Here is a 23,225-nt window from a genome sequence, read left to right on the forward strand (position 1 = left end):
ACAGCAGGGCTGATGTTAGTGACATTTCACACTAATTGGTCTCCCTCGGACAGACAGACATATTAAAAAGTTTATATTTGGTTTTGGTTACATTAAAGTTTACCTTAATTGAACTACATTTTTCAAAAAATGACAGTGTGGACAGTAGATGAATTTGAGTAATTATGTAATTTGTTTTACTGGTTTGGTTTTACTCCACTGGCACAGACTGTAAATGGAAAACTACAGAACTCGACATCCATAAATTATCCACATATATTCCACTATCATGCCTGCACATATTCTGGCCCAAGCAGGGCCCAAGACCATCACAAACAACAGTCTTTGTATTGAGTTGTGCTTGAAATGTACTGCAACTCTGCAAACTGAGCGCCGGAACTGGCTATCTGCGCGTTCCTGCCTCTGTCGCAGGTAGCCAGCCACAGTGATGGAGGCGGTACAATAGGATGTCAATAAGGAAGTCAAGGAAGGAAGGAAGAGAGCTGCCAAAACGGTCGTACAAACATTAAAAATACTTAACGGCTTCTGAGCCGTTCGCGGGGGGGGTCAGAGGGTTCGTTGTCTCCTATAGCGTTCATATGCTTCTTTTGGAATATGTCAGCGTGACACCCACACCGCAGCACAGGGGTAAATCAGGGTAAGTCAGATTGCATCCCATGTCGCTTGAAGCCGATGATACCGGACCCTACGGGGTAGGGGTCCAAAGGAGCTCAACCCGGGGGGTCCGGAGACGGGCTAGGGGGTTTCATGATGCTGAATCCATTCCAAGCATTAGTTTTGCATAAAAACACTCATTGGGCTAAATTTGGCCATAGCAACTTGATGTCAGCACATTTGGGCAAGTTGCCATGTCCAAATTTAGCCCAATTTGGCCAATTAGCCCAAACTAATGCTTGGAATGGATTCAGCATCATGAAAACCCCCTAGTTTGATATGTCACATGCTACTTAAAGCACAAGGAAATTTAGAAAATATTGCCTTATAATAGGATGTCAATGGTGGCATTTTGAAAAATGGCTGCCATGGGTGCCATGTTGAAAATTCAGGATGCCTCCACATCCAATTATGTTTGAGATGCCTTTGGCTATATGTGTACCAAATTTCATGCTTTTATCACAAAATGAACGATTGTTATGGTTATATTCTGCACTATATGGACCTGGGTTGGCAATGCATCATGTCCTCAGAAGTCAGAATGGACATCAACGCTACCCCGAGAGTCGCATTACACTGTCTGGACCCCAGACCCAGAACCAGAAGCCAAGAGAAAGAAAGGGAGGCCCTAGAATCAGTAGCATGACATGCGTTTAGCAGGATAGAGAAGCAGAACCATGCAACATCAGAGGCAGAGCAGGCCAGCTGGGGCCTGGGGGACCATATAATACTAGAGAAGACAGATGCAAGTGGAGAAACTTTGTTTCTGCCCCATGCGCCAGCCGGCGTAATGAAAGTAAGTGACTGTAGTGTAGTGTAACCTGGTTAGCCCAAACATTTAGACTCTCGTAGGTTTTTTTCGATTCCATTCGTCAGAATCGAAAAAAACCTACGAGAGTCTAAATGTTTGGGCTATAACCTGGTGTTGTTGATGTTCTGCATATAGGAGAGCTTGTATCATTTATTGTATGTATACTTTTGTATTATTAATGGTGCTACTTAATGTTATTTCTTACCTTTGTATTGTTGTGTCTCAGTCTCACACAGAACTGTATCTTTCTAAATCAAACTGCTGTGCTGCCTCTGTGGGCGACCGACTACTACTAGCCTCGCGTCACCTGGCTTTCCAACAAGGCCTGGGCGACTGAAATTCCGTCGAGGCCAGCTCAATAATAAAGGTATACTATAAATCAATGTGACTCAAAGTGGAACTACGTTGTGAGCTTGTATATCTTATTCACCGCAGTAGGCGACTACAAATGAATGAATGTAGTCTAGTTCTGTTTGGGACACCTCGGAGGCTCGGAAACAGCAAGTGTTTTGAGTTGACAGATAATTGCATGCGTTTGTGAAGGTTGACAGAAAGCAGCCATCCCTATGCTGCCCTCATGTGGAGAGAGTCTGCAGTTGCAACCTGTTGTAGCCAAGCCTGACAACAACAGCACAGATTGTTAGATTGTCAGATTGGTTAAAGGGATATTTCACTTAAAGTTTTGGTAATTTAATCGTCTACCCAGGCTTATGTGAACACCCCAGACAGTTTTAAGTTGCTCGATTCAGTATTTAGATATTTTATATTTATTTTAGCTGGCCCGCCCTCTTCCTATACAAACCCAACCTCCATTTTAATGTAGGTTTTGTAATAATAATCAAAATCTAGAAAGTAGGCTAACTAGTAACTAATGTAGTGGAGTAAAAGTACAATATTTGTCTCTGAGATGTAGTGGAGTAATAGTATAGAAAATCGGAATTCAATTAAATTTAAAATTTGGAAAGTAAAGTAAAAGTACCTGATTTATTTTTTACTTATAAGTACTTAAGTATACGTAGTTACTTTCCACCACTCCTGTGGGGCGGACAGGGACCCAGGGTGGTATGTGACAGACCGGCTGGTTCCTCCACATTGGTGCGCCACATAACAGCAGCAGCCGTATAGCACAGTCTCCCTTGGTTACCATCGGATTGGATGACATCAAAGGTGACAGAATATAGAATTGGCAAGAATTGAAAGTATGAATAAAATAGGCCTATCAGAAACCTTGTAACTCCACATTTGAATTTTTTTACATTTATTTCGTAAATGAATGACCTAGTTAATCATGCAAGTGCTCACGTCATGAGCTTGTTTTGGCTATTTTATTTCACAATGTATTTTTTTTAAACAAGAATAAAGAGGAACGGGTTGGGACTCAGTACTCTCAGTACAGAACTGTCACCATGGATGTGTGTGTTTACCTTCAAACTGTACTGCAGCTTATGATTAAACAGAATTCTTTTCTCTTTCTTTGACACTGGGAAGAATGAATACAATGGAGGTCCAAACCCTTGCCAGCTGATTGATCATAAAGTGATCTTCTCTGATCTCAGGGCTGCGTGTGAAGAGCAGCTAGGCCACCAGATGATTCTCTAGGGTCTGATTGGATGTGCGGCCTTTAAAGGCCAACTCAGATCAAAGGCTCACGAGACAGAATGTCAGCAGTGTGAACTAGACTAGCTCTGGTCCATAGCCTTCTACTGCTTCTACGATTCTGCCCTGCAGTATAAGGCTATGGGACTTTCGGTTTTAAATCTCAAATCGAAATCAGACCAGCCTCTCCTCTTTAGCGTATTTTAAAAGAACGTTTTTGCTACTCACCAAAACAAAGGCGGGTTGTGTCATTAGAAAGCCTACTTTCCTTAGTGGACGCACTCTGAGCCCCCCACCACACATATAAACGGTACTTTTTGGCCAGAAAGGGATTTAATTTCACCGGAGGAAAAATATTCTCTATGAGGCAGTTCTCTGGGCAATATCGGTAGAGGGCGCATTGGAGTAACTAAAAGTATTTTTTTTCCCGGTGGAAACAAAATCCCTTTTTGGCCAAAAAGTACCGTTTATACGTGTGGTGGGGGGCTCAGAGTGCGTCCACTAAGGAAAGTAGGCTTTCTATTGACACAACCCGTCTTTGTATTGATTTTCTTCCACACTCTGTTAGTGAAGACTCAGATCCAACCCACCATACAGGTTATTCGGTAGAACCAGAACTTGTTTCCACATAAACAGCAGAGCCACAGTCCATACACACTACATTTGATGACTTCTGTGTCCCTTTATACAAAAACCAACTACTGGTCTCTCAATCCCTGGTGATGAATGCTTATTATCGAGCGCTGAAGTCACTTTAATAAAAAGTATGAAACACAGGGCAGGAGTTAGCCTACTGCTAAGAGCAAGTGTCAGAGCCATTGATTATTATTGAATTTGAATCAGCTGGATGGAGATCTTGTAAGGAAAATAGGCACTAAGGCAGTGTTGTGTTCCCACATTATTATTGACTGACACGGATCACTCGAATTAATTTTATTGAACGACTGACAACAGAAAGTGGAACTCTGGAAACTCTGGGTCCATGCGGTCCCCTCCTTTCGCTCTACACCAAATGTCTTCACCGAAAATATCAGATTTACCGGCTCATGTTCTGCGTTTGCGACACATATCTGTGACCCTGTAGTGTAGATTGACTGTTTTAGCTGGATGTTCGCCTGTTATGATGTGAATTGGGACGCCAGGGTTCCTGTATGGTTATACGTTTCTAGCAATTAACACAGTAAAATCCTCAGTGTTTATTTAATTTATCACAGATTTTCAATATTTAAATAAATATTTAAAATAGATCGGATTGTAGATCGGCTATAGTATTTTTGTGTGGTTTTGGGCGGGAACCCCTTTTGGTGTTTTAAGCATTACGTTATACTTTAGCTATTGAAAAATAGCAGATCTACAAGCCGGTGCCGTGATACGAGCTTGTAGATCTGCTATTTTTGAAAAATCGTGAAATTGTGCCTCAAATCTTTGCATATATATTCTTTCAGAGCGAACGTTTTTAACTCAAATCTTTGCTTCTGGGGGCCTGAACAACATATTTTCAGATGGGGGTCGGCAGCCAATTTCATAACATTTTTGGCCTTGACATGAAATAATTTGAGAACCACTAATATAGAAACATGGGTTTTTCAGAAAACTGTCAGGATTTAGAAGACATTTGTAGAATCGTCCTCAGGTCTAAATGGTGGTTTTGGGAAACACCTGTAGTAGCGATACTAATATACTACTGCGCTGGGCTAATCCGCCTCGGGGAATATGCATATGCAATAGGGGCGGGTGAAGTGTGGCTGCGCCAGGCTACACCTGTAGTGGAATACCTTGGTTCTATTCAAGGAGGCAGGATTCCTGACCAGCGGCAGGAACAATGCAACCCGTTGGTGTAGCGATGGGTAGCTGTGGGGCCAGTGGTGGAAAAAGTACTCGCATGTTTTACTTGAGTAAAAATACTATATCAATACTGCAATGAAATACTCTGTTACAAGTTAAAAGTCTGGAATTCAAAAGTTTCATCAGTAAAATTACCAAAGTATCGATAGCTAAATGGACTTAAAGTACCAAAAGTAGAAAGTATTCATTATGCAGAATGACCTGTTTCACAACTTTTCAAATGCATACAATATATTTTTTTTGAGTGGTGAAAACCATTCCAATAACCAGCTTTGTCTGTATCTATGTTTCTATGTACCTGTACGTGGGGCCCAAATGAATGAGCATGGTTACTATGGTCACTGACATTACGTCAGACCAATGCTGATCAGGCTATATAAGACCTTGCACCACTCAGTTCACACGGGTGTGATTTTTTTTTAATCGTTTGAAAATAGCAGATCTATACAGCTTGTAGATCGGCTATTTTAAAATGGCCAAAATGTATATATACTGTATGGCTGAATTGGTTAAGGTATGTTTTGTAATAATACTCACAATCTATAAAGTCACTAGCAACTAAAGTTTTCAAACCAGTAAGACACCCTGATCGAGGGGGGGGGGGGGGGGGGGGGGGTGCTAGACAGGGACCCAGGGTGGTATGTGACTGACCAACCAGGTTCCTCCACATTGGTGAGCCACATATTATGCCACACCACACCCTTTGTTGTGTGTATAAAAGGCCTACGTCAACACAGGACACCTCTCACCTCCCCTAACACTCCTGGCTCTCTCCACACCAACAGGGACTCTTCTTCCACCACACAGAACAAGTCAACCACCACCAAACCAACCATGAGTCTGAGGAAGAAGGGCAGCAGCCGTTCCGGCCTGTACAGCTCGGCAGGAGGTTTCAGTAGCATGTCCCTGGGGTCCTATAGCAGCACCAGGGCCAGCTATGGACCCTACCTGGGGGGTCCCATCACCCCTGTGGTGATCAACAAGACCCTGCTGGCGCCGCTCGACTTGGACATTGACCCCACCGTCCAAGCTGTCCGCACCCACGAGAAGGACCAGATCAAGGGCCTCAACAACCGCTTTGCTTCCTTTATTGATAAGGTAAGAGGCCTGTTCCACCAGTGTTATCACCGGTTGAGAAAGTTGAACGTCTGACTACAGTGCGCGACATCGACATTGCTTCATTTGATCATAATGTGACGTGTTGTGACTCGTCCTGTGTTGTGATGTCCAATATTTTGGTTTCCTCTATCTCATTGGTTGATTGGTTTATTTCATATTTTGGCTATTATTGTTGTTCTTCTGTTTTAAAACTTTGACTGTGACAGGTGCTCCACAAATAAAATGTACTTTCCGGTACTTAGGGGTCCAAATGGACCTCTACGGGTCTGTAAATGGAACCGAATGGACACATAAGGGTCCATTTGGTTCCATTTGCACACTCTCAGAGTGAAATAAACACTGAGAATGTGACAGATAGGGCGTCCCAGGGATAAACAAAAATGGGGTCTGTGTCCTGATGATGCATATCAAACCGGGGGCCTTGAAATGTAAAAGGCCGCGAATCACTGAACTAAACTAATACTGGAATTTAACTCACCATTGAATGGACCCCAAAAGGGCCCCATTTGGTTCTATTCGTACGCTCTTGGAGTTACAGACCCTGTGAGGGTGCATTTGGACCGCTGGTGGTCCCTGGAACTGACGTTGAGAAACAGAGAATTATGGCATAAATTCATAGCCTAGTATTGAGTATTTCGCTCTAGCAGGATCCACTTTCCACTTTCCAGGCTAATACAGTCATACTTTAGTATATTAATCCATTGCACGAATCATTCATAATCAAACATGTACATTTCGTAGCCTACAGTCACACCCGTTAATGTTTTTTGTTTGTGTTTTTTTTCCAGGTGAGATTCCTGGAGCAGCAGAACAAGATGCTGGAGACCAAGTGGACGCTGCTGCAGGAGCAGACCACAGCCTCGTCCAACATTGAGCCCATGATGAAGGCCTACATCTCCAACCTGCGGAGGCAGCTGGACATGGTCAGCAACGACAAGAGCAGGCTGGACCAGGAGAATCACAGCATGCACAGGAGTGTGGAGGAGTTCAAGACAAAGTAAGACATTAAAGGGAGCGCTTACAGTCCTTACACCCATTTTGGTGTTAGCATCATGTGATAGCACCATGTTATGCTTTAGCTATTGAAAAATAGCAGATCTACGCTTGTAGGTCTGCTATTTTTTTTAAATCGAAGAACGACTGACATAGAAACATAGCTTTTTAAGAAAACTGTCAGGATGTAGAAGACATTTTTAGAATCTGATCTCAGGTCAAAATGGGTTAAGCTGGTAGCATTTTTGTCTACTAACTCTGTCTTAGAGGAGAAATGATGTGGACAGTTCAGAAACATGCCTAGTACCAATGACATCTTCGAGGGGGATTACAAGCTAAACTGCAGACTGTTCTTCCTGGAAAGTTAGCATGCTGAAATAGAAGCCATTGTTCTGTACATTGATGAAACCACAACGAAAGTTTGAAATCTCGTTTTTAATGACCAAACCTGCCTACCGATGATGTCACTGGTAGGCAGGTTTCGGAACTGTCCACAGATCTCCTCTGAGACAAAGAAATGGTGCCATCTTGTGTGAAGTGGTCCTTCTATGTTTGTAACGTTAATCTAAGATTCTAAGTCACATAAATGTAACCTGGCGTGTTTTTGTTTTCCTGTGTCTGGTTGCAGGTACGAGGAGGAGATTTACAAGAGGAATGAAACGGAGAATGAGTTTGTCAATCTTAAAAAGGTACAAATCATTGTTAGACAGTACTGGAAAATGCATTAGTTGTTCCCAGCAAATAATAGTACAGGAAATCTATGGAAAATACAGGATCAACCTCTAACTAATTGCAAAAAAACAAAATCAGCTGATTTTGCATCTTCAATATATCCTGAATAACAGAAAAAAGTTGCCTGGAATTGTCTGAGGGGAAAGTGTTGAAAATGGCTAAATTTGGCCATAGCAACTTGCCCAAATGTGCTGACATCATCACATTTTGGCAAGTTCCTATGGCCAAATTTAGCCCAATGAGTGTTTTTATGCAAAACTAATGCTTGGAATGGATTCAGCACCATGAAAGCCCCCTAGTTTGATATGTCACATGCTACTTAAAGCATAAGGACATTTAGAAAATATTGCCTTATAATAGGATGTCAATGGTGGCCATACTGTACAGGCCATTTTCAACACTTTCCCCTCAGACAATTCCAGGCAACTTTTTTTCTGTTATTCAGGATATATTGAAGATGCAAAATCAGCTGAGTTTTTTTTTTTTGCAATTAGTTAGAGGTCAAATTACATTATTACTGGACTATAACAGCAAAAACACTTTCTTAACCTCGACAACTAAAACACCTTCCATTAGGAGGAAAGATTGAATTATCTGTGCAGTGTAAAATAAAATAAAATTATTCGTATGAGTTACTCTGAGTTAAAGTGAAAACAGGTGTTTTAACTGTGTGTTAAACATGCAGTGTTTATCCACAGTTGTTAACCAAACCCATTAAAACCGAGAAAGCATCTGTGGAATTTTAGATTTAGCGTGGGCTATTCAAAAATAGCAGATCTACAAGCTCCCTGCGAGCTTTAATGTACATCTGCTATTTTTGAACATTTTTGAATACTTCTTTGAGTGGTGTAAACCACTCCTACAACTGTCTTTGTTAGTTTACGTGTCTGTCTGTCTGTTCGTACCAAAAAATGAGCATGGTTGCTATGGTCACCCAGTTCACACGGGTGTGATTTCATTACGTCAGACATTACGTCAGACCACAGCTGATCAGTCTATATAAGACCTTACACCACTCAGTTCACACGGGTGTGATTTTTTAAACAACAAATCATCTCTTCTTAATTTTAGACGGGGGGTCCGTGGGCCGTGGCCAAATTTATATACATTTATGGGGTCCTTACTCCTTGTCACAAAAAAGTTAGAGAACTGCTGCTAATGAAGGCATTTATAGAATCGGCCTCAGGCCTTCAGTTGACCAACTCACATAAAATGTGAGACGCTCCATCACAGAGAAGAACCGGGACATGATGTACTGTAGGCTACTGTACACAGGGTTTATCTGATGAAATGGTGTCTTCATCTAGGATGTGGATACTGGCTATCTGTGCAAGGTGGACCTGGAGGACAAGGTCACTAGTCTGGAAGATGAGATCAACTTCCTCAGGAGACTCTATGACATGGTAACGCATCTTTACACAATTAATCCTGCCGTTGATTCTAATAAAGCATACATAACCACATGAACCCTGGCTTCCCTATTCATAATAGGCAAACATTACACGAAAAACTGGCTGAAAATAGGCAATCTATAGTAGATCGCCTAGCCTTGAGCTTTCGTGTAGAGGGGAAAAGGGAGGTGGCCATGGAAGGGACCTCAGGTCAATGACATAATGGTTTTAAATTGTGATGCACAATATAATTGGTAGCATATCGAAATCGGCCATAAAATGCCATATCGGATCGATCTAAAAATAATCCAGATATTTTCACAGATGTTGATGACGCAATAATAATGTGACCGTCAATGGTTCTGTCGCTTTTGTTTTGTGTATTTCTAATGTTTGAAGGCAGCATAATCCGTCTGTTCAGAATCGGTATCGGCAGATATGACCCTGCAAATAATCGGATACCGGTCTTAATTTTATAATCGTGCACCCCTAGTCTTAAAGGGTTCGATCAAATGTGAGCTATGAAAACCTATTCTGTTTGCGTTTGCCGTCATGGTAGTTTTGTGCTGCTCACCATAGCGCTGTTGGTTTTGCCACAGGAACTGTGTGAGTTGCAGGAGAGCACGAAGGACACGTCGGTGGTCGTCCAGATGGACAACTCCCGCGATCTGAACATGGACCAGATCGTGTCAGAGGTCAAAGCCCAGTACGAGGACCTCGCTGCGCGGAGTCGCACGGAGGCCGAGAGCTGGTACAAGGTCAAGGTGAGAATAAGGGTGATTCCATGGACCATTGCCTTTTTTCACTGACGAAAACTAAATAAAAACTAAATAAAGACTAATCTACGATTTAAAGAGAGATAAAAAGAGAAGAAGATAAAAAGAGAAAAGAGAAGGATTAATTTAAAAGGCAACTGCCAACATGTTTCGACCTAACAGGTCTTCATCAGGGCAAGATGAAGACCTGTTAGGTCGAAACATGTTGGCAGTTGCCTTTTAAATTAATAAAGGCGTTCCTCAGTTTTTAACCTTGTGTGCCCGGATCCTTCTCTTTTTATCATGTATTGATCCCATTATTTGATCCGTGTGAGCATCTTTTTATCATTATCACATCCTGCTACCTCCATTGAGCACCTGGTTAGTTCCTCTTGTTTCTCTAAAGACTAATCTACGATGACCAAAACTAAATATTTTGTCAGATAAAAACTAGACAAAAATGTTAGGGAGTGACCAATGGAGAAGAGACCCAGTAGAACTATAGAAGACAAGTCATGTTGTGTTTGGTTGCTTTCAGAAAATAGATCTATAAGCAGCTACTAGCTCGATGTGAGTTTGTAGATCTGCTATTTTCAGCATGCAACCAAGTGTAAAATCAGGCATTACGATGACATCAAGGCCTGTCAAAATATTTTTAGCCACTAGCTTAGCAAGAAGGAATCCTCCCTTGACCCAGGAAAATATTAGGCCTTTGGTCTTCATGCAGGCAGAGGCTGTGAGCCAATTGTACCAACTTGTACTTTTACAAAAAAGAAAAGAAAAAACACTCACTAATCCTTTAGCGTGAATAATTTCATTCAGGCATGCTGTTTGTGTATTTAAATATGCAATAACAAAGGTTTCTTAACAATGGGAGCCGGCCAATTGCATATATTTTTGGGGGTCCTTGACATAAAAATGTTTGAGAACGACTGACATAGAAACATAGGTTTTTCAGAAAACTGTCTTTAGAAGACATTTGTAGAATCGTCTCAGGGTTTAAATGGGTTAATACTCTGTTGTAGATCTGCAATTTTCTACACGGGATACGTCACATGACAAAATACAAACATTTTATTTGAGGTGTGTCGTAAGTAACAAACTAAACCTCTTCTACTCGATCTTCCGCCTGCACCAGTTTGACCAGATGGCCGCCACGGCCGACCAGCACAGCAGTGAACTGAGTGAAACCAAGCTGGAGATCGCCGAGCTCAAGAGCCTGATCAGCCGGCTGCAGAACGAGATCCACTCCGTGAAGGCACAGGCGAGTACTCCCAGTCAGAGTCACCACTGACGCTTGTGTTGATGATGTGTATAGTAGCAGCAAATAAAGACAAAAAGAAACACACCTAACTGTAAAGAATTGACATGTCAAATGCTGTGAAAGGTGACTTTGTGTCATTGTTATTAAGGCTGCTGATCAGAGTCTGACGCTGCATGCAATCTGAGCACAGTGCGACACAGAAACAAGTACATTCTGAGGTCTGTTCTCAACAATCCTTTAAACTAACTATAGTGATAGATTATTTATTATTGATTATCAAAAATATTTTATAATCAAATAAGATCACCCCGATCGCCCAGGGTTATTTAATCCATTAAATCATAGCGCCCAGCGATTTATAGCATGCGGAGAACATTTAGCAACGGACCGGATGTTATCCCGGATGTGGCTGAAGTAGCTTGATGTAGCCAAAACACTCTTGAGGCGATCGGCAACAACGGGAGGTATGATTAATTCTAACGCGACTAGCGACAGGACCGCGGTGGGCCGTCTAACACATAATATTTTCTTAGAATTGGACGGAATGATTTAGACCAAGAGTTATTCACGTCGGCTAAAATGGGGGGGGAACATTTTCGATGGCGTCCCACCGGAAAATAACATTGAGTGTTGCGCAACAGACGCTCCCAGCCTGTGGAGCGATGCGATCGGTTTTGATATCAATAATCTCCGTTCTTTTGATCAATCTCCGTCTTGAGCGCTGGGCGTTACTAATTTATACTAGGGCGGGGGAACTCCATCCTGTGCGCTCAGGGGTGTTAACCGTTGCACCCCCCCTGACCTCCTACACCTTCAGCGTTCCACCGTGGAGGACCAGATATCGGAGGCGGAGGCGCGCGGCCAGAACGCGGTGAAGGACGCCACGGCTCGCGTCGGGGACCTGGAGCACGCGTTGCAGAGGGCCAAGCACGACATGGCCAGGCAGGTCAGGGAGTACCAGGAGCTGATGAACGTCAAGCTGGCCCTGGACATCGAGATCTCCACCTACAGGAAGCTACTGGAGGGAGAGGAGGAGAGGTGAATGGCCTGGGATTTAAAAACCCATTCTGGGGGCGGGAACCACGTTTGGTTATACTTTAGCTATTGAAAAATAGCAGATCTACAAGCTCGTAGCGCGGCACCGAGTGCCGCACTACGAACTTGTAGGTCTGCTATTTTTGAAAATTTGTGAAAATGTTGCGCAAATCTTTGAATATATATATATTCTTCCAGAGTGAACGTTTTTAACGCAAATCTTTGCTTCTGCATGGGAGGTCCCTGAAACAACATATTTTCAAATGGGGGTTGGTGGCCAATTACATGTAATTTTTGGGGTCCTTGACATGAAATATTGAGCACCACTGATATAGAAACGAGGTATTTCAGAAAACTGTCAGGATTTAGAAGACATTTCTTTAAATCTCGACATCAGGCCTAAATGGGTTAACCCATTTATACCCGAGGCCGATTCTAAAAGAAATGGCTTCTAAATCCTAAAGGTTTTCTGAAAGTTTTCTTTCTATGTCAAGTGGTTCTTTATGCTAGCTGCTGCCTGCTGGTTGTGATATCTTACAGCAGTGGTTCCCAAACTTTTTCATGTCAAGAAATCAACATTTATTAGGCCACGGACCCCCCATTTGAAAACATATGCCAGTGACCCCGATAAGGGAGATTTTTACGGCTCTAGCAGTGATTCCGAAACATATTAATTTCAAGGACCCCCAGTTTCACACGCATTATGCTACGGACCCCCGATTTAATGGCATTTCTATCTCTGGTACCCCAATGTATATTCTAAAACCACTGTTAATTTAACTCTGAGAGTGTACAAATTTGTACACTCTCAGAGTTACAGTCCCATAACTATAATTGAGCTAGGTACCCCCTGGAACTCCCTCAAGTACCCCCAGGGGTCCCCGGACCCCACTTTGGGAACGCATGTCTTACAGTGTGTAACCTCTTGTCACTCACAGGATTGGATATCAGTCTATCATCAGCATCCAGTCAGTGCCCAACAACGGTAAGTGTTTCAGTACTAGTGACACAGCACAGCACACACTCAAGCAGACACTCGTGTGACCTGCTGTGTAAGCTTGCAGATCTGTTATTTTAAGTTGGTATTTGGATCCAATGTTCAACTTAATCCCTATTTTTTAGTAGTATTTCAAAAATAGAAACAACCACAAAAATGTCCACATTGCAGCTCATATTGTGTCACGATTCTTAAAACTTCTAGAAAATTGGTATAATAATCATGTATAGATAATGACATGACCACCATATTGGCGCCTGGTTGACAAGTGGTTCAATAAAAGGCCTAAACTTCTGCAATCCTCTTCTAGACTGTGGAGGAAAAAAATGACACTCTTCTATTTGGCTGTCGGGTTGTGTAGTATAGTATAGTATAGTATAGTATAGTATAGTATAGTATAGTATAGTATAGTATAGTATAGTATAGTATAGTATAGTATAGTATAGTATAGTAGTAAAACAAGTGTCTACAGATGTATTTGTAGTTGGTGTTTCATTAACGACACTCTTTCCCCCAGGCCTGTGTATTGACTCGTATCCAGGACGGTCAGGACCAAGAAGTACGTATTTCACAACTTTTCTTCTAAATGGGGGGGGGGGGGGGGGGGGGGTTATAAATATTTATTACATGGCTTGGTTGAATGCTTGATTCTGATTGGTCAATCGCTGAATTCAGCGGTGAGTTATGTGTTGATAATGACCGCTCCGCTGTATAACAGACCTCTGCCTAATCAAACCCTCTGAGCACCAGCTGCGCGGCTGCGCCCCGCTTGATTTACTGCTATTTCCAACATGACAGCCGTGTAAACACACACACACTAGTGACACACAATGTAAGCTAAACATTGCTCTCAAAAAATGTTTTTGAAAACATTTGAGCGAGAAATAGACGAAGCAGTACCCGAAAATGAGATTCGATTTGATCAACTCACTGCCTTGTTTTCCGACAGTGCTGCAGCCCTGCAGCTGGCCAGACGCAGCCAGCGTGAACTTACTACTTTTTTGTTGTGTTTTGGGTCAATGTATTAAATATCTGGCTAGGTGGTCATTGTCGGGATATAATTCACCTTCAGGGAGTTTAACCACCTCGGCTTCGCCTCTGTGGTTAAACTCCTTGTCGGTGAATTATCTCCCGACAATGACCACCTAGCCAGATATTATCCCTTACGTAACAAATAAAGTAATAACAAGAGGTTGGGACTAAATAACTACATTGCATCTGTTGGAACACAGGTTCTTTCTCCCCCTGAAATGTAGCAGTTTGGACTTACTGCACTCTGTTCATTCCTATCTCTAGGCCCTGTGATGAAAGGACAGTCACAGCATGAACCGCTTTGGTTCTGTAAGTATCCAACACGTAGGCCTATACATATATTTGCCACTGTGGGGCCTTCCTTCCACTATGTGTGCTGTGTCTCTCATACCATTAGACAGGGTGTCCTGGACAGTTTTCATTTAAACTGCACTCTTTCCTTTAGGTCCTGCAGTGCCTAAAAAGGAAGAGCCTGAGGTGACCACTTGCTACTTTCCAGCACGTACGTATTTTACCACTATGTGGCTTCGACTATGTTTGCTGTGTCACTCATTCTCAAACCGTTTTCAATGCAATGTGGGACCCAAAGTATGTAGGTTTAATAAAAAAAATCTTAATTCCTATTGTTCACACATGTTTGGCTGAGGGTTGAGTAAACAAACTGGCGCTGTCGTGCAAAAACCTTGTATCTCCATATATCAAGTTATGTTTTTTTAATATATATTAATGTCCTACTTTGTCATACTGCAGTGTCACGCAAAAATATAGCCAATCTACAAGGACACAACATATTTCTGTTAGTGAAACAAGAGCTTGTCACTAAATAATAACTACATAGGATCCATGTACTGTATATAGAATATACATTTAAACTGCTCTCTTTCTTCTAGGCCCTGTGCTTATACTGGAACAGCCTGAGCTGATCGCCTTCCACTTGCCAGCACCAAGTACGTATTTTACCACTGTGGGGCTTCGACTATATTTGCTGTGTCACTGACACCATTAGACAGGGTTTCCTAAACCGTTTTAAATGTGGGACGCAAAGTATTTAAAAGTTACTCAAAAATGGTAATATATTACGTATTATTAGTTACTTTTAAAAAAAATGTAAATTATTACTTATTACTCCCTGCCCTGTAGATTTAACCAAACCGCTTGTCCTCTTCTTTTCTATACTGTTCACACCTGTTCTGTCTGACAGTGGGTTTGTGTGTAGGTTGAGTAAATGTGGTTCATTGAGACACTTCAGCTCAGATTGACCATAAACCATTTATTGCAAAGCTATTGCATGTTAGTATGGCGGAGTGGCTCTGCTCATGTGATATCAGATAATCTGCGTATCCAGACACAGGTCTGATATCACATTTGATATCTCCGATTATCTGTGCATCGAGACACAGCTCTGATATCAACGACCCCCCAGAGCAGAGCCAAAGATACAATAATCCATGAACAACAATACACTGTAATAACACAACACATGATTCAACACAATGAATCTACACAATCGCAAACAATACAGTAATATCCCATAACCCCTGGACTAAGAACTGCAGGGAGGAGGCCAGGGAGGTGGGTGAAATTTTCACGCAGACGCCACACGAGCTGCTTGAGAGCTCAGCATGGAGAATGAGTAGTGAGCTGAGGCTGCTTAAGTAGGCCGCCTGAATTGCACTGTGGGAATGAGGGCGTGGCCTGGAGAGGCAGCTGATTTAAAGAAGCAGAATGAATTACTAGGGGGATGAATGAGGGGAACTATATATACATATAACCTTCTGCCTTCCGTGCCTCAATGAAATATCGCTACGCTTGATTTGTGTAAACAACAATGTTTACAGATGTATGTACATAATCATACATACATACTCATACATACATACAAACATACATACATACATACATACATACATACATACATACATACATACATACATACATACATACATACATACATACATACATACAAACATACATACATATATATTTAAACTGCACTCTTTCCTTTAGGTCCTGCAGTGCCTAAAAAGGAAGAGCCTGAGGTGACCACTTGCTACTTTCGAGCACGTACGTATTTTATTTTATGTGGCTTCGACTATGTTTGCTGTATCACTCGTATCATTAGACAGGGTTTCTCAAACCATTTTCAATGCAATGTGGGACCCAAAGTATGTAGGTTCAATACAACTCTTATTTCCTATTGTTCTGTTAGTGAAACAAGAGCTTGTCACTAAATAATAACTACATTGGATCCATGTGTATATAGAATATACATTTAAACTGCACTCTTTCTTCTCTAGGCCCTGTGCTTAAACTGGAAAAGCCTGAGCTGATCGCCTGCCAATTGCCAGCACAAACAGTAGAAAAGCTACTCAAAAATGGTAATATATTACGTATCACTAGTTACTTAAAATTTAGGAAGGGACTGGTGGACAAGTAACTAGTTATTATTAATTTACTTTAGTTTTTTTTTTTCTTGCCCCCAGTAATTGCATCTTTTGGGCTGTATTTTGAGTGTCTTAAGTACCAGGTCTTATGACTTAACTTAAGACCTGGAGGTGTGGCCAATGCTGTTTGGCCACTCAAAATAGCTAAACAGCATTGGCCACGCCTCCAGGTCTTAAGTTAAGTAATAAGACCTCGTACTTAAGACACTCAAAATATAGCCCTCTGTCTCCAATGTGGGACCCAAAATATGTAGGTTTAATAAAACTCTTAATTCCTATTGTTCACACATTTGGCTGAGGGTTGAGTAAACAGACTGACGCTGTCGGGCAAAAACCTTGTATCTCCATATATCAAGTTATGTTTTTTTAATATATATTAATGTCCTACTTTGCCATACTGCAGTGTCACGCACAAATATAGCCAATCTACAAGGACACAACATGTCAGACTATTTCTGTTAGTGAGAGCTTGTCACTAAATAATAACTACATTGGATCCATGTATATAGAATATACATTTAAACTGCACTCTTTCTTCTAGGCCCTGTGCTTAAACTGGAACAGCCTGAGCTGATCGCCTGCCACTTGCCAGCACCAAGTACGTATTTTACCACTGTGGGGCTTCGACTATATTTGCTGTGTCACTGACACCATTAGACAGGTTTTCCTAAACCGTTTTAAATGTGGGACGCAAAGTATTTAGATTAACCAAGCCACGTGCAATGTCCTCATCATTTCTATAGCCTACTGTTCACACCTGTTCTGTCTGTCAGTGGGTTTGTGTGTAGGTTGAGTAAATATGGTTGTGTAAACAGAAATATCTGCAGAATACAGACACTTAAACTGCACTCTTTCCTCTAGATCCTGTGCCTAAAAAGGAAGAACCTGAGCTGAACACTTGCTACTTTCCAGCAGGTACATATTTTACCACTGTGGGGCTTTGGAAAGCCTCCATATATGGTGCCCAGGTCGTGACATCAATATGACTGATGTCATAGTAAATGCGATCTGCTGTCGCAATTAAGCCCATATGGAAGCCCATATGGAGTATGGAGAACAGGTTCTGACATTCCATAATATGGAATGTCAGAAGGATGGATGGGGAAGGATCAACATATTATGTTGATCCTTCCCCATCCATCCTTCCTCTTCGATGTCTCCCTTTTGACTGATACCTGTCCATTCAAACTCTAGACAGGCCCACCCCAAAGTTATTAGTGCAGCCGCGCCCAGAAGCTCTCAACAGGCCCGAAGATTAAGGCCCTCATCAAACCCTGTACACATTTCATACGTTGATCTGACCTAATCAAACCCTGTACACATTCCATATGTTGATCTGACCTAATCAAACCCTGTACACATTCCATATGTTGATCTGACCTAATCAAACCCTGTACACATTCCATATGTTGATCTGACCTAATCAAACCCTGTACACTCAAGACATGCTAAAGGGAGAGGTCGCTTCTCACCCTTAGGCGTCTTACTGGTTTGTTTGTTTTTTGTAAATTAATGCCCTACTTTGTCAAACTGCAGTGTCACGCAAAAGTAGCCAATTTACAAGCTCACAACACGTCACCTCGCAATGTGTTGTGAGGTTGAAGATCAGGTATTTCTGTTATTCAAAGTGATCATTCAAGTCTGTCCGGGTTTTATTTTTTGAGTGGTGTAAACCACTCCTACAACTGGCTTTGTTAGTCTGTCTGTCTGTCTGTCTGTGCTCAAAAAATGAGCATGGTTGCTACGGTCACCCAGTTCACCCGGGTGTGATTTAATTACGTCAGAGCTGATTTAATTACGTCAGAGCTGATCAGGCTATATAATACCTTACACCACTCAGTTCACACGGGTGTGATTTTTATTTTTTTGAGTGGTGTAAACCACTCCTACAACTGGCTTTGTTAGTCTGTCTGTCTGTGCTCAAAAAATGAGCACGGTTGCTATGGTCACCCAGTTCACACGGGTGTGATTTCATTACGTCAGACATTACGTCAGACCACAGCTGATCAGTCTATATAAGACATACACCACTCAGTTCACACGGGTGTGATTTTTAATGAATATTGAAGCAATGAAGAGTATTAACAAGAGCTTGTCACTACAGGATATACATTTAAACTGCACTCTTTCCTTTAGACCCTGTGCTTAAACTGGAAGAGCCTGAACTGATCGCCTGCCTCTCTCCAGCACCAAGTACGTATTTTACCACTGTGGGGCTTCGACTATATTTGCTGTGTCACTGACACCATTAGACAGGTTTCAATGTGGGACCCACAGTATGTAGATTTAACCAAACTGCTACAATGTCCTCACCAGGCCCGCGGGAAGTACTTTACACTCGCAGGGGCTGAGCGTCTAGTAGGGGGTGCGCGCGCATAGCGCGCGCCGCAAAAATGCGCGTGCACGCGCATCATGCACGCGCATTTTCGCGCATTTTCACGCTCAAACGTGGCCTTTACTTTCCCTCTCCACACGCAAGTTATATGAACGAACTGACACAGGCAATTAACCAGGATAAGGTGCCAATACTGTGATACAGCATATTGTATTCTTTTTTTTCTTCTTCCCCTCCTGTTCGAGGGGGGGCTGTGCCTGGGGGGAGGGGGTGCTACAGCCCCCCCAGCACCCCTACTTCCCTCAGCCATGGTCCTCACCTTTTCTAAACTGTTCACACATGTTTCTGTCTGACAGTGGGTAAATAATATTTACACAACCATATTATGGTTGTGTAAATACAAATGTCTACAGATCACATATGTACTGTGTATATACTGTCGTTTTTTTTAACTGCAATTTTTACTTCCAGTCCCTGTGGTGAAGTGTGAGGAACCAGAGGTCCCCATATGTTACTTTCCAGCACCAAGTATGTATTTTACAGCTGTGGGGGTTCAACAATACTGTTTGTGTTATTTTTTTGGGAGGGGGAATTAACAAGTAGAAAACGTACAAGCTGGAGCATCACCATGCTGTCTTGTGGTGGATATTTTTGTCAAAATTAACTATTTTTGCCATGGACATATAACTGATACTAGAAAAGTCGCAATTTTGAAAAATTGCAAAGTGTGGTTGCCGCAATCGCTTACTTAGGCCCCTCCCACTAATTTTGCTAGCCAATTACAATGTCACGTCACCGCTGTGATCATGTGTAAATAGATTCGAGGGGACTTATCCACCAAAGAAAAACATTTTTCTGCAACAAACGGTTTAAGCTTTTTGCATTTGCGGCGCCCCCTATGGATGAAAATTGAATTGTTTTTTGCTCTGTGTTGATGCCATCACCCACGTCATGTGATTCAAATTTGGAAAAAAATCGGAAGCCGACTACGGACTAGCGATACGCATCAAAATTCTGCCTGTGGTGGTCCGGAGATACTGTGTACCAATTTCTGTGAGATTTGGACAGGGTTTGTGTTGTGGAAAGTACACTTACTCAAGTATTATACTTTTACTTGAGTATATATGCCCATTTTGCCAATAGTTTATGCGTTTTTATACATTTATACTTTGTACAAACATTGTACTTCACTAAAAACGAGGTGTACAGTAGCCTACAACCAAGTTTTTTTTTCCTGAAAAACGTATAATGACAGTTGATGCTTTTTGTTTTCCCGATTTTAATGGGTCAAACTGCCTTCTTTCCTGCAGGCTCCCCTGTGATGAAGACACCTGAGTCACCTCCGGTTCTCATCAAGACAACGGAGACAAACATTTTTTACAGCTGAAACTAAACGCCTTATATATATAATCATAGATATATATAAACTCTAGATAGCTCACCCGCGTTGTTGGCCAATGGAGAGCGACGTCGTTACGTGGCGGCCATCTTACCTCGGGACACATAACATTGGGTCTATGGGGCATGTAGGCTACTCTTAAATGACCATAACTTGCTACATTTTCAACCGATTTTCAAACGGTTTGGTTTGTTATAAACGTCAGAGACGTCCGCATACTTATATGCTTTTATACGACGTTCATATAAAAAAATAAATTAAGCAGATAAGCGTCCTGAATCATAGCCACGTTGACAACGTTTGTAATAAACCAACCCGTTTGTAAATCCGTCAAGATTTGAGCGAGTTATGACTGTTTCTGTTTGAGCTGCCATTGAACATACTGTACTGTATCCCCGATGTAAGATGGCTGCCGGGTGAACGACGTCAGAAACTCCGCCTTGAGCCATCTAGTGTTTATATATATCTATGTATATAATAACATACAGTATTAGTACATGCTCATCAATGGCCTTACATGTTTTGACAAGCTGAATATTAAAGTCAAAATGGCATAGCCTAATGTGCAACATAAGGATGGTCTGGATAACTACTGCTCATGTAATAAAACTTCTATCTCAGAAATGTCTGTACTTTGTCTGTACTTTGATTGCCTCGTTCTCTTCACTCCATCCCATTCCAATCACACCAGACATATAGGCGAGACATACAGTACATGCGAGAGACAGACAGAATTAGACACACGTTGTGACCAACTTGATGCCACATCTTAACAAATGTGTGCATTTCTGCTGCCATAGCAACTGAGATGTTTTTGAAAACCTCTGACCAATCAGCACACAGATATGACACATCAGGAGAGTTAGTGGATATAAATAATCATGTCAGTGCTGCACTGCCACTGTCCCATTAGTGGAGTTGCACATGCTGTGAGGACTCAATATCTGAACTTACAGTGCAACCAGCATCAAACTGAAAGAGGTTTCGAGTCTACTCTAAAGCGAGAATGTCTCGCAGATATGATTCCAGAACAACCATCTTCTCCCCCGAAGGACGCTTATACCAGGTGGAATACGCCATGGAAGCAATCGGCCATGCTGGAACATGTCTGGGGATTCTGGCGAATGACGGCGTCCTGTTAGCCGCAGAGACGCGCAACGTCCACAAACTGCTTGACGACACTTTCTTCTCGGAGAAGATTTACAAGCTCAACGAGGACATGGCTTGCAGTGTAGCCGGAATCACATCAGATGCTAATGTTCTCACCAACCAGCTGCGACTAATCGCACAGAGATATGTGTTGCAGTACGGGGAGCCTATTCCCTGCGAGCAGCTTGTGACGCACCTGTGCGACATGAAACAGGCCTACACGCAGTTCGGAGGCAAGAGGCCGTTTGGCGTGTCCCTGCTCTACATGGGCTGGGACGAACACTACGGGTTCCAGCTGTACCAGAGTGACCCCAGCGGCAACTACGGAGGCTGGAAGGCCACCTGCATCGGCAACAGCAGCGGCGCCGCGGTGTCCATGCTGAAGCAGGAGTTCAAAGAGGGAGAGATGACGCTGGCCGCCGCGTCGGCCCTGGCCGTCAAGGTCCTCAACAGGACCATGGATGCCACCAAGCTCTCGGTAGAGAAGGTGGAGATCGCCACTCTGACGCGGGATGACGGCAAGACAAAGATCAGGGTGCTGAAGCGGAGGGAGGTGGAGGAGCTCATAGAGAGGCACAACGCAGAAGAGGCCTGAGCAGTGCCCGTGCCTCAAATTGAGGCTGTCTACTATGATGTCAGAATGTGACATACAGTACGACATCTCCATGTTTGGGTTTCAACCCAATAAGGTTTCAACCCAATACAACCTCAATTGTCTTCCATGCAGTATAAGACAACAGTTAAAAAAGTTTAATAATTTCTTTAGTCGTAGCGGGGAGGCGAATATATCAGTTCTTCAGATATTATTTCTTCGAGATAATGTGACTTAAATGTGTGTTCTCTTAGTACAGTATTGCATTATCATAGCGTAATGCGTAAATTGTCTGCGTCATTGAAGTGAGTAGGCGGAAATTGTGCCATCTTGTAATGAGGACAGTGGTGGAAAAAGTAATTGTTTTACTTAAGTAAAAGTACCAATACTGCAATTTAGAACTACTTTGTTACAAGTAAAAGTATGGAATTGAAAATGTACTTGAGTAAAACAAAAGTATCGGCATCAAAATGTACTTAAAGTACTAAAAGTAAAAGTACTCATTGCAGAATGTCACATTTCACAAATTCAAAATGTGTAGAAAACCTATTGAAAATAGCCGATCTACAAGCTCACAATGCGTCGCGTTGCGACGCATTGTGAGCTTGTAGATCGGCTATTTTCAAATGGCCGAAATGTATACGGTTGAAGCGGTTAATGTATGTTTTCTAATCAAAATTAAAATCGCCAAAGTAACGTAACTAAAGTTTTCAAATAATTGTAGTGAAGTAAAAGTACAAATTTTGGCTCCGAGATGTAGTGGTGTAGAAGTAAAAGTATTGGAAATTGGAAATACTCAAGTAAAGTACAAATACCTCAAAATTGTACTTAAGTACAGTACTTAAGTAAAAGTACTTAGTTAGTAAAAGTAGTTAGTTTCCACCACTGAATGAGGATGATTGAGGACCAATTATATGAGACTAGAGGTTTAGCCGGTCATAGGCTGAGCTCACACCTTTCATGCAATTCTCGTGCTCGTTGGATGCTCGTTGGGTAGTGTCATGGCCGCCCAATGTATTTCCAATGGAGGTCACATGGTTTGACCCAACATTGTGTTGTGTGAGGGGGAGGGGCGCACGACT

General features: G+C 42.2%; 2 protein-coding genes across 3 annotated transcripts; both read left to right on the forward strand.

The window, feature by feature from the left end:
* Positions 1–550: 550 nt before the first annotated feature.
* LOC306916453 (keratin, type II cytoskeletal cochleal-like) lies at positions 551–20,728 on the forward strand. 2 transcript variants are annotated; one of them, XM_079494316.1, is made up of 21 exons: positions 551–637; positions 1,692–1,832; positions 5,692–6,004; positions 6,814–7,022; positions 7,647–7,707; positions 9,058–9,153; positions 9,741–9,905; positions 11,035–11,160; positions 11,978–12,198; positions 13,134–13,180; positions 13,710–13,751; positions 14,489–14,533; positions 14,670–14,726; positions 15,115–15,171; positions 16,232–16,288; positions 16,522–16,602; positions 17,210–17,266; positions 17,530–17,583; positions 18,805–18,861; positions 19,475–19,531; positions 20,314–20,728. In XM_079494316.1, exons 3-21 carry the CDS (start codon positions 5,741–5,743, stop codon positions 20,388–20,390), a joined length of 1,830 nt encoding a protein of 609 aa, XP_079350442.1. In that variant the 5' UTR covers positions 551–637; positions 1,692–1,832; positions 5,692–5,740; the 3' UTR covers positions 20,391–20,728. The 2 variants fall into 2 exon arrangements, with proteins under 2 accessions (XP_079350442.1, XP_079350441.1); XM_079494315.1 differs by lacking the exon at positions 551–637 and adding an exon at positions 1,312–1,450.
* A 680-nt stretch (positions 20,729–21,408) lies between these two features.
* On the forward strand, positions 21,409–22,146 carry LOC306916500 (proteasome subunit alpha type-4-like; the record flags this gene model as incomplete). The annotated part of the gene is made up of 1 exon (XM_079494389.1): positions 21,409–22,146. The coding sequence occupies one exon, from the start codon at positions 21,409–21,411 to the stop codon at positions 22,144–22,146; it is 738 nt and encodes a 245-aa protein (XP_079350515.1).
* Positions 22,147–23,225: the final 1,079 nt, after the last annotated feature.

This window comes from Electrona antarctica (assembly GCF_951216825.1).
Source record: "Electrona antarctica genome assembly, chromosome: 23".
Taxonomy (NCBI): domain Eukaryota; kingdom Metazoa; phylum Chordata; class Actinopteri; order Myctophiformes; family Myctophidae; genus Electrona; species Electrona antarctica.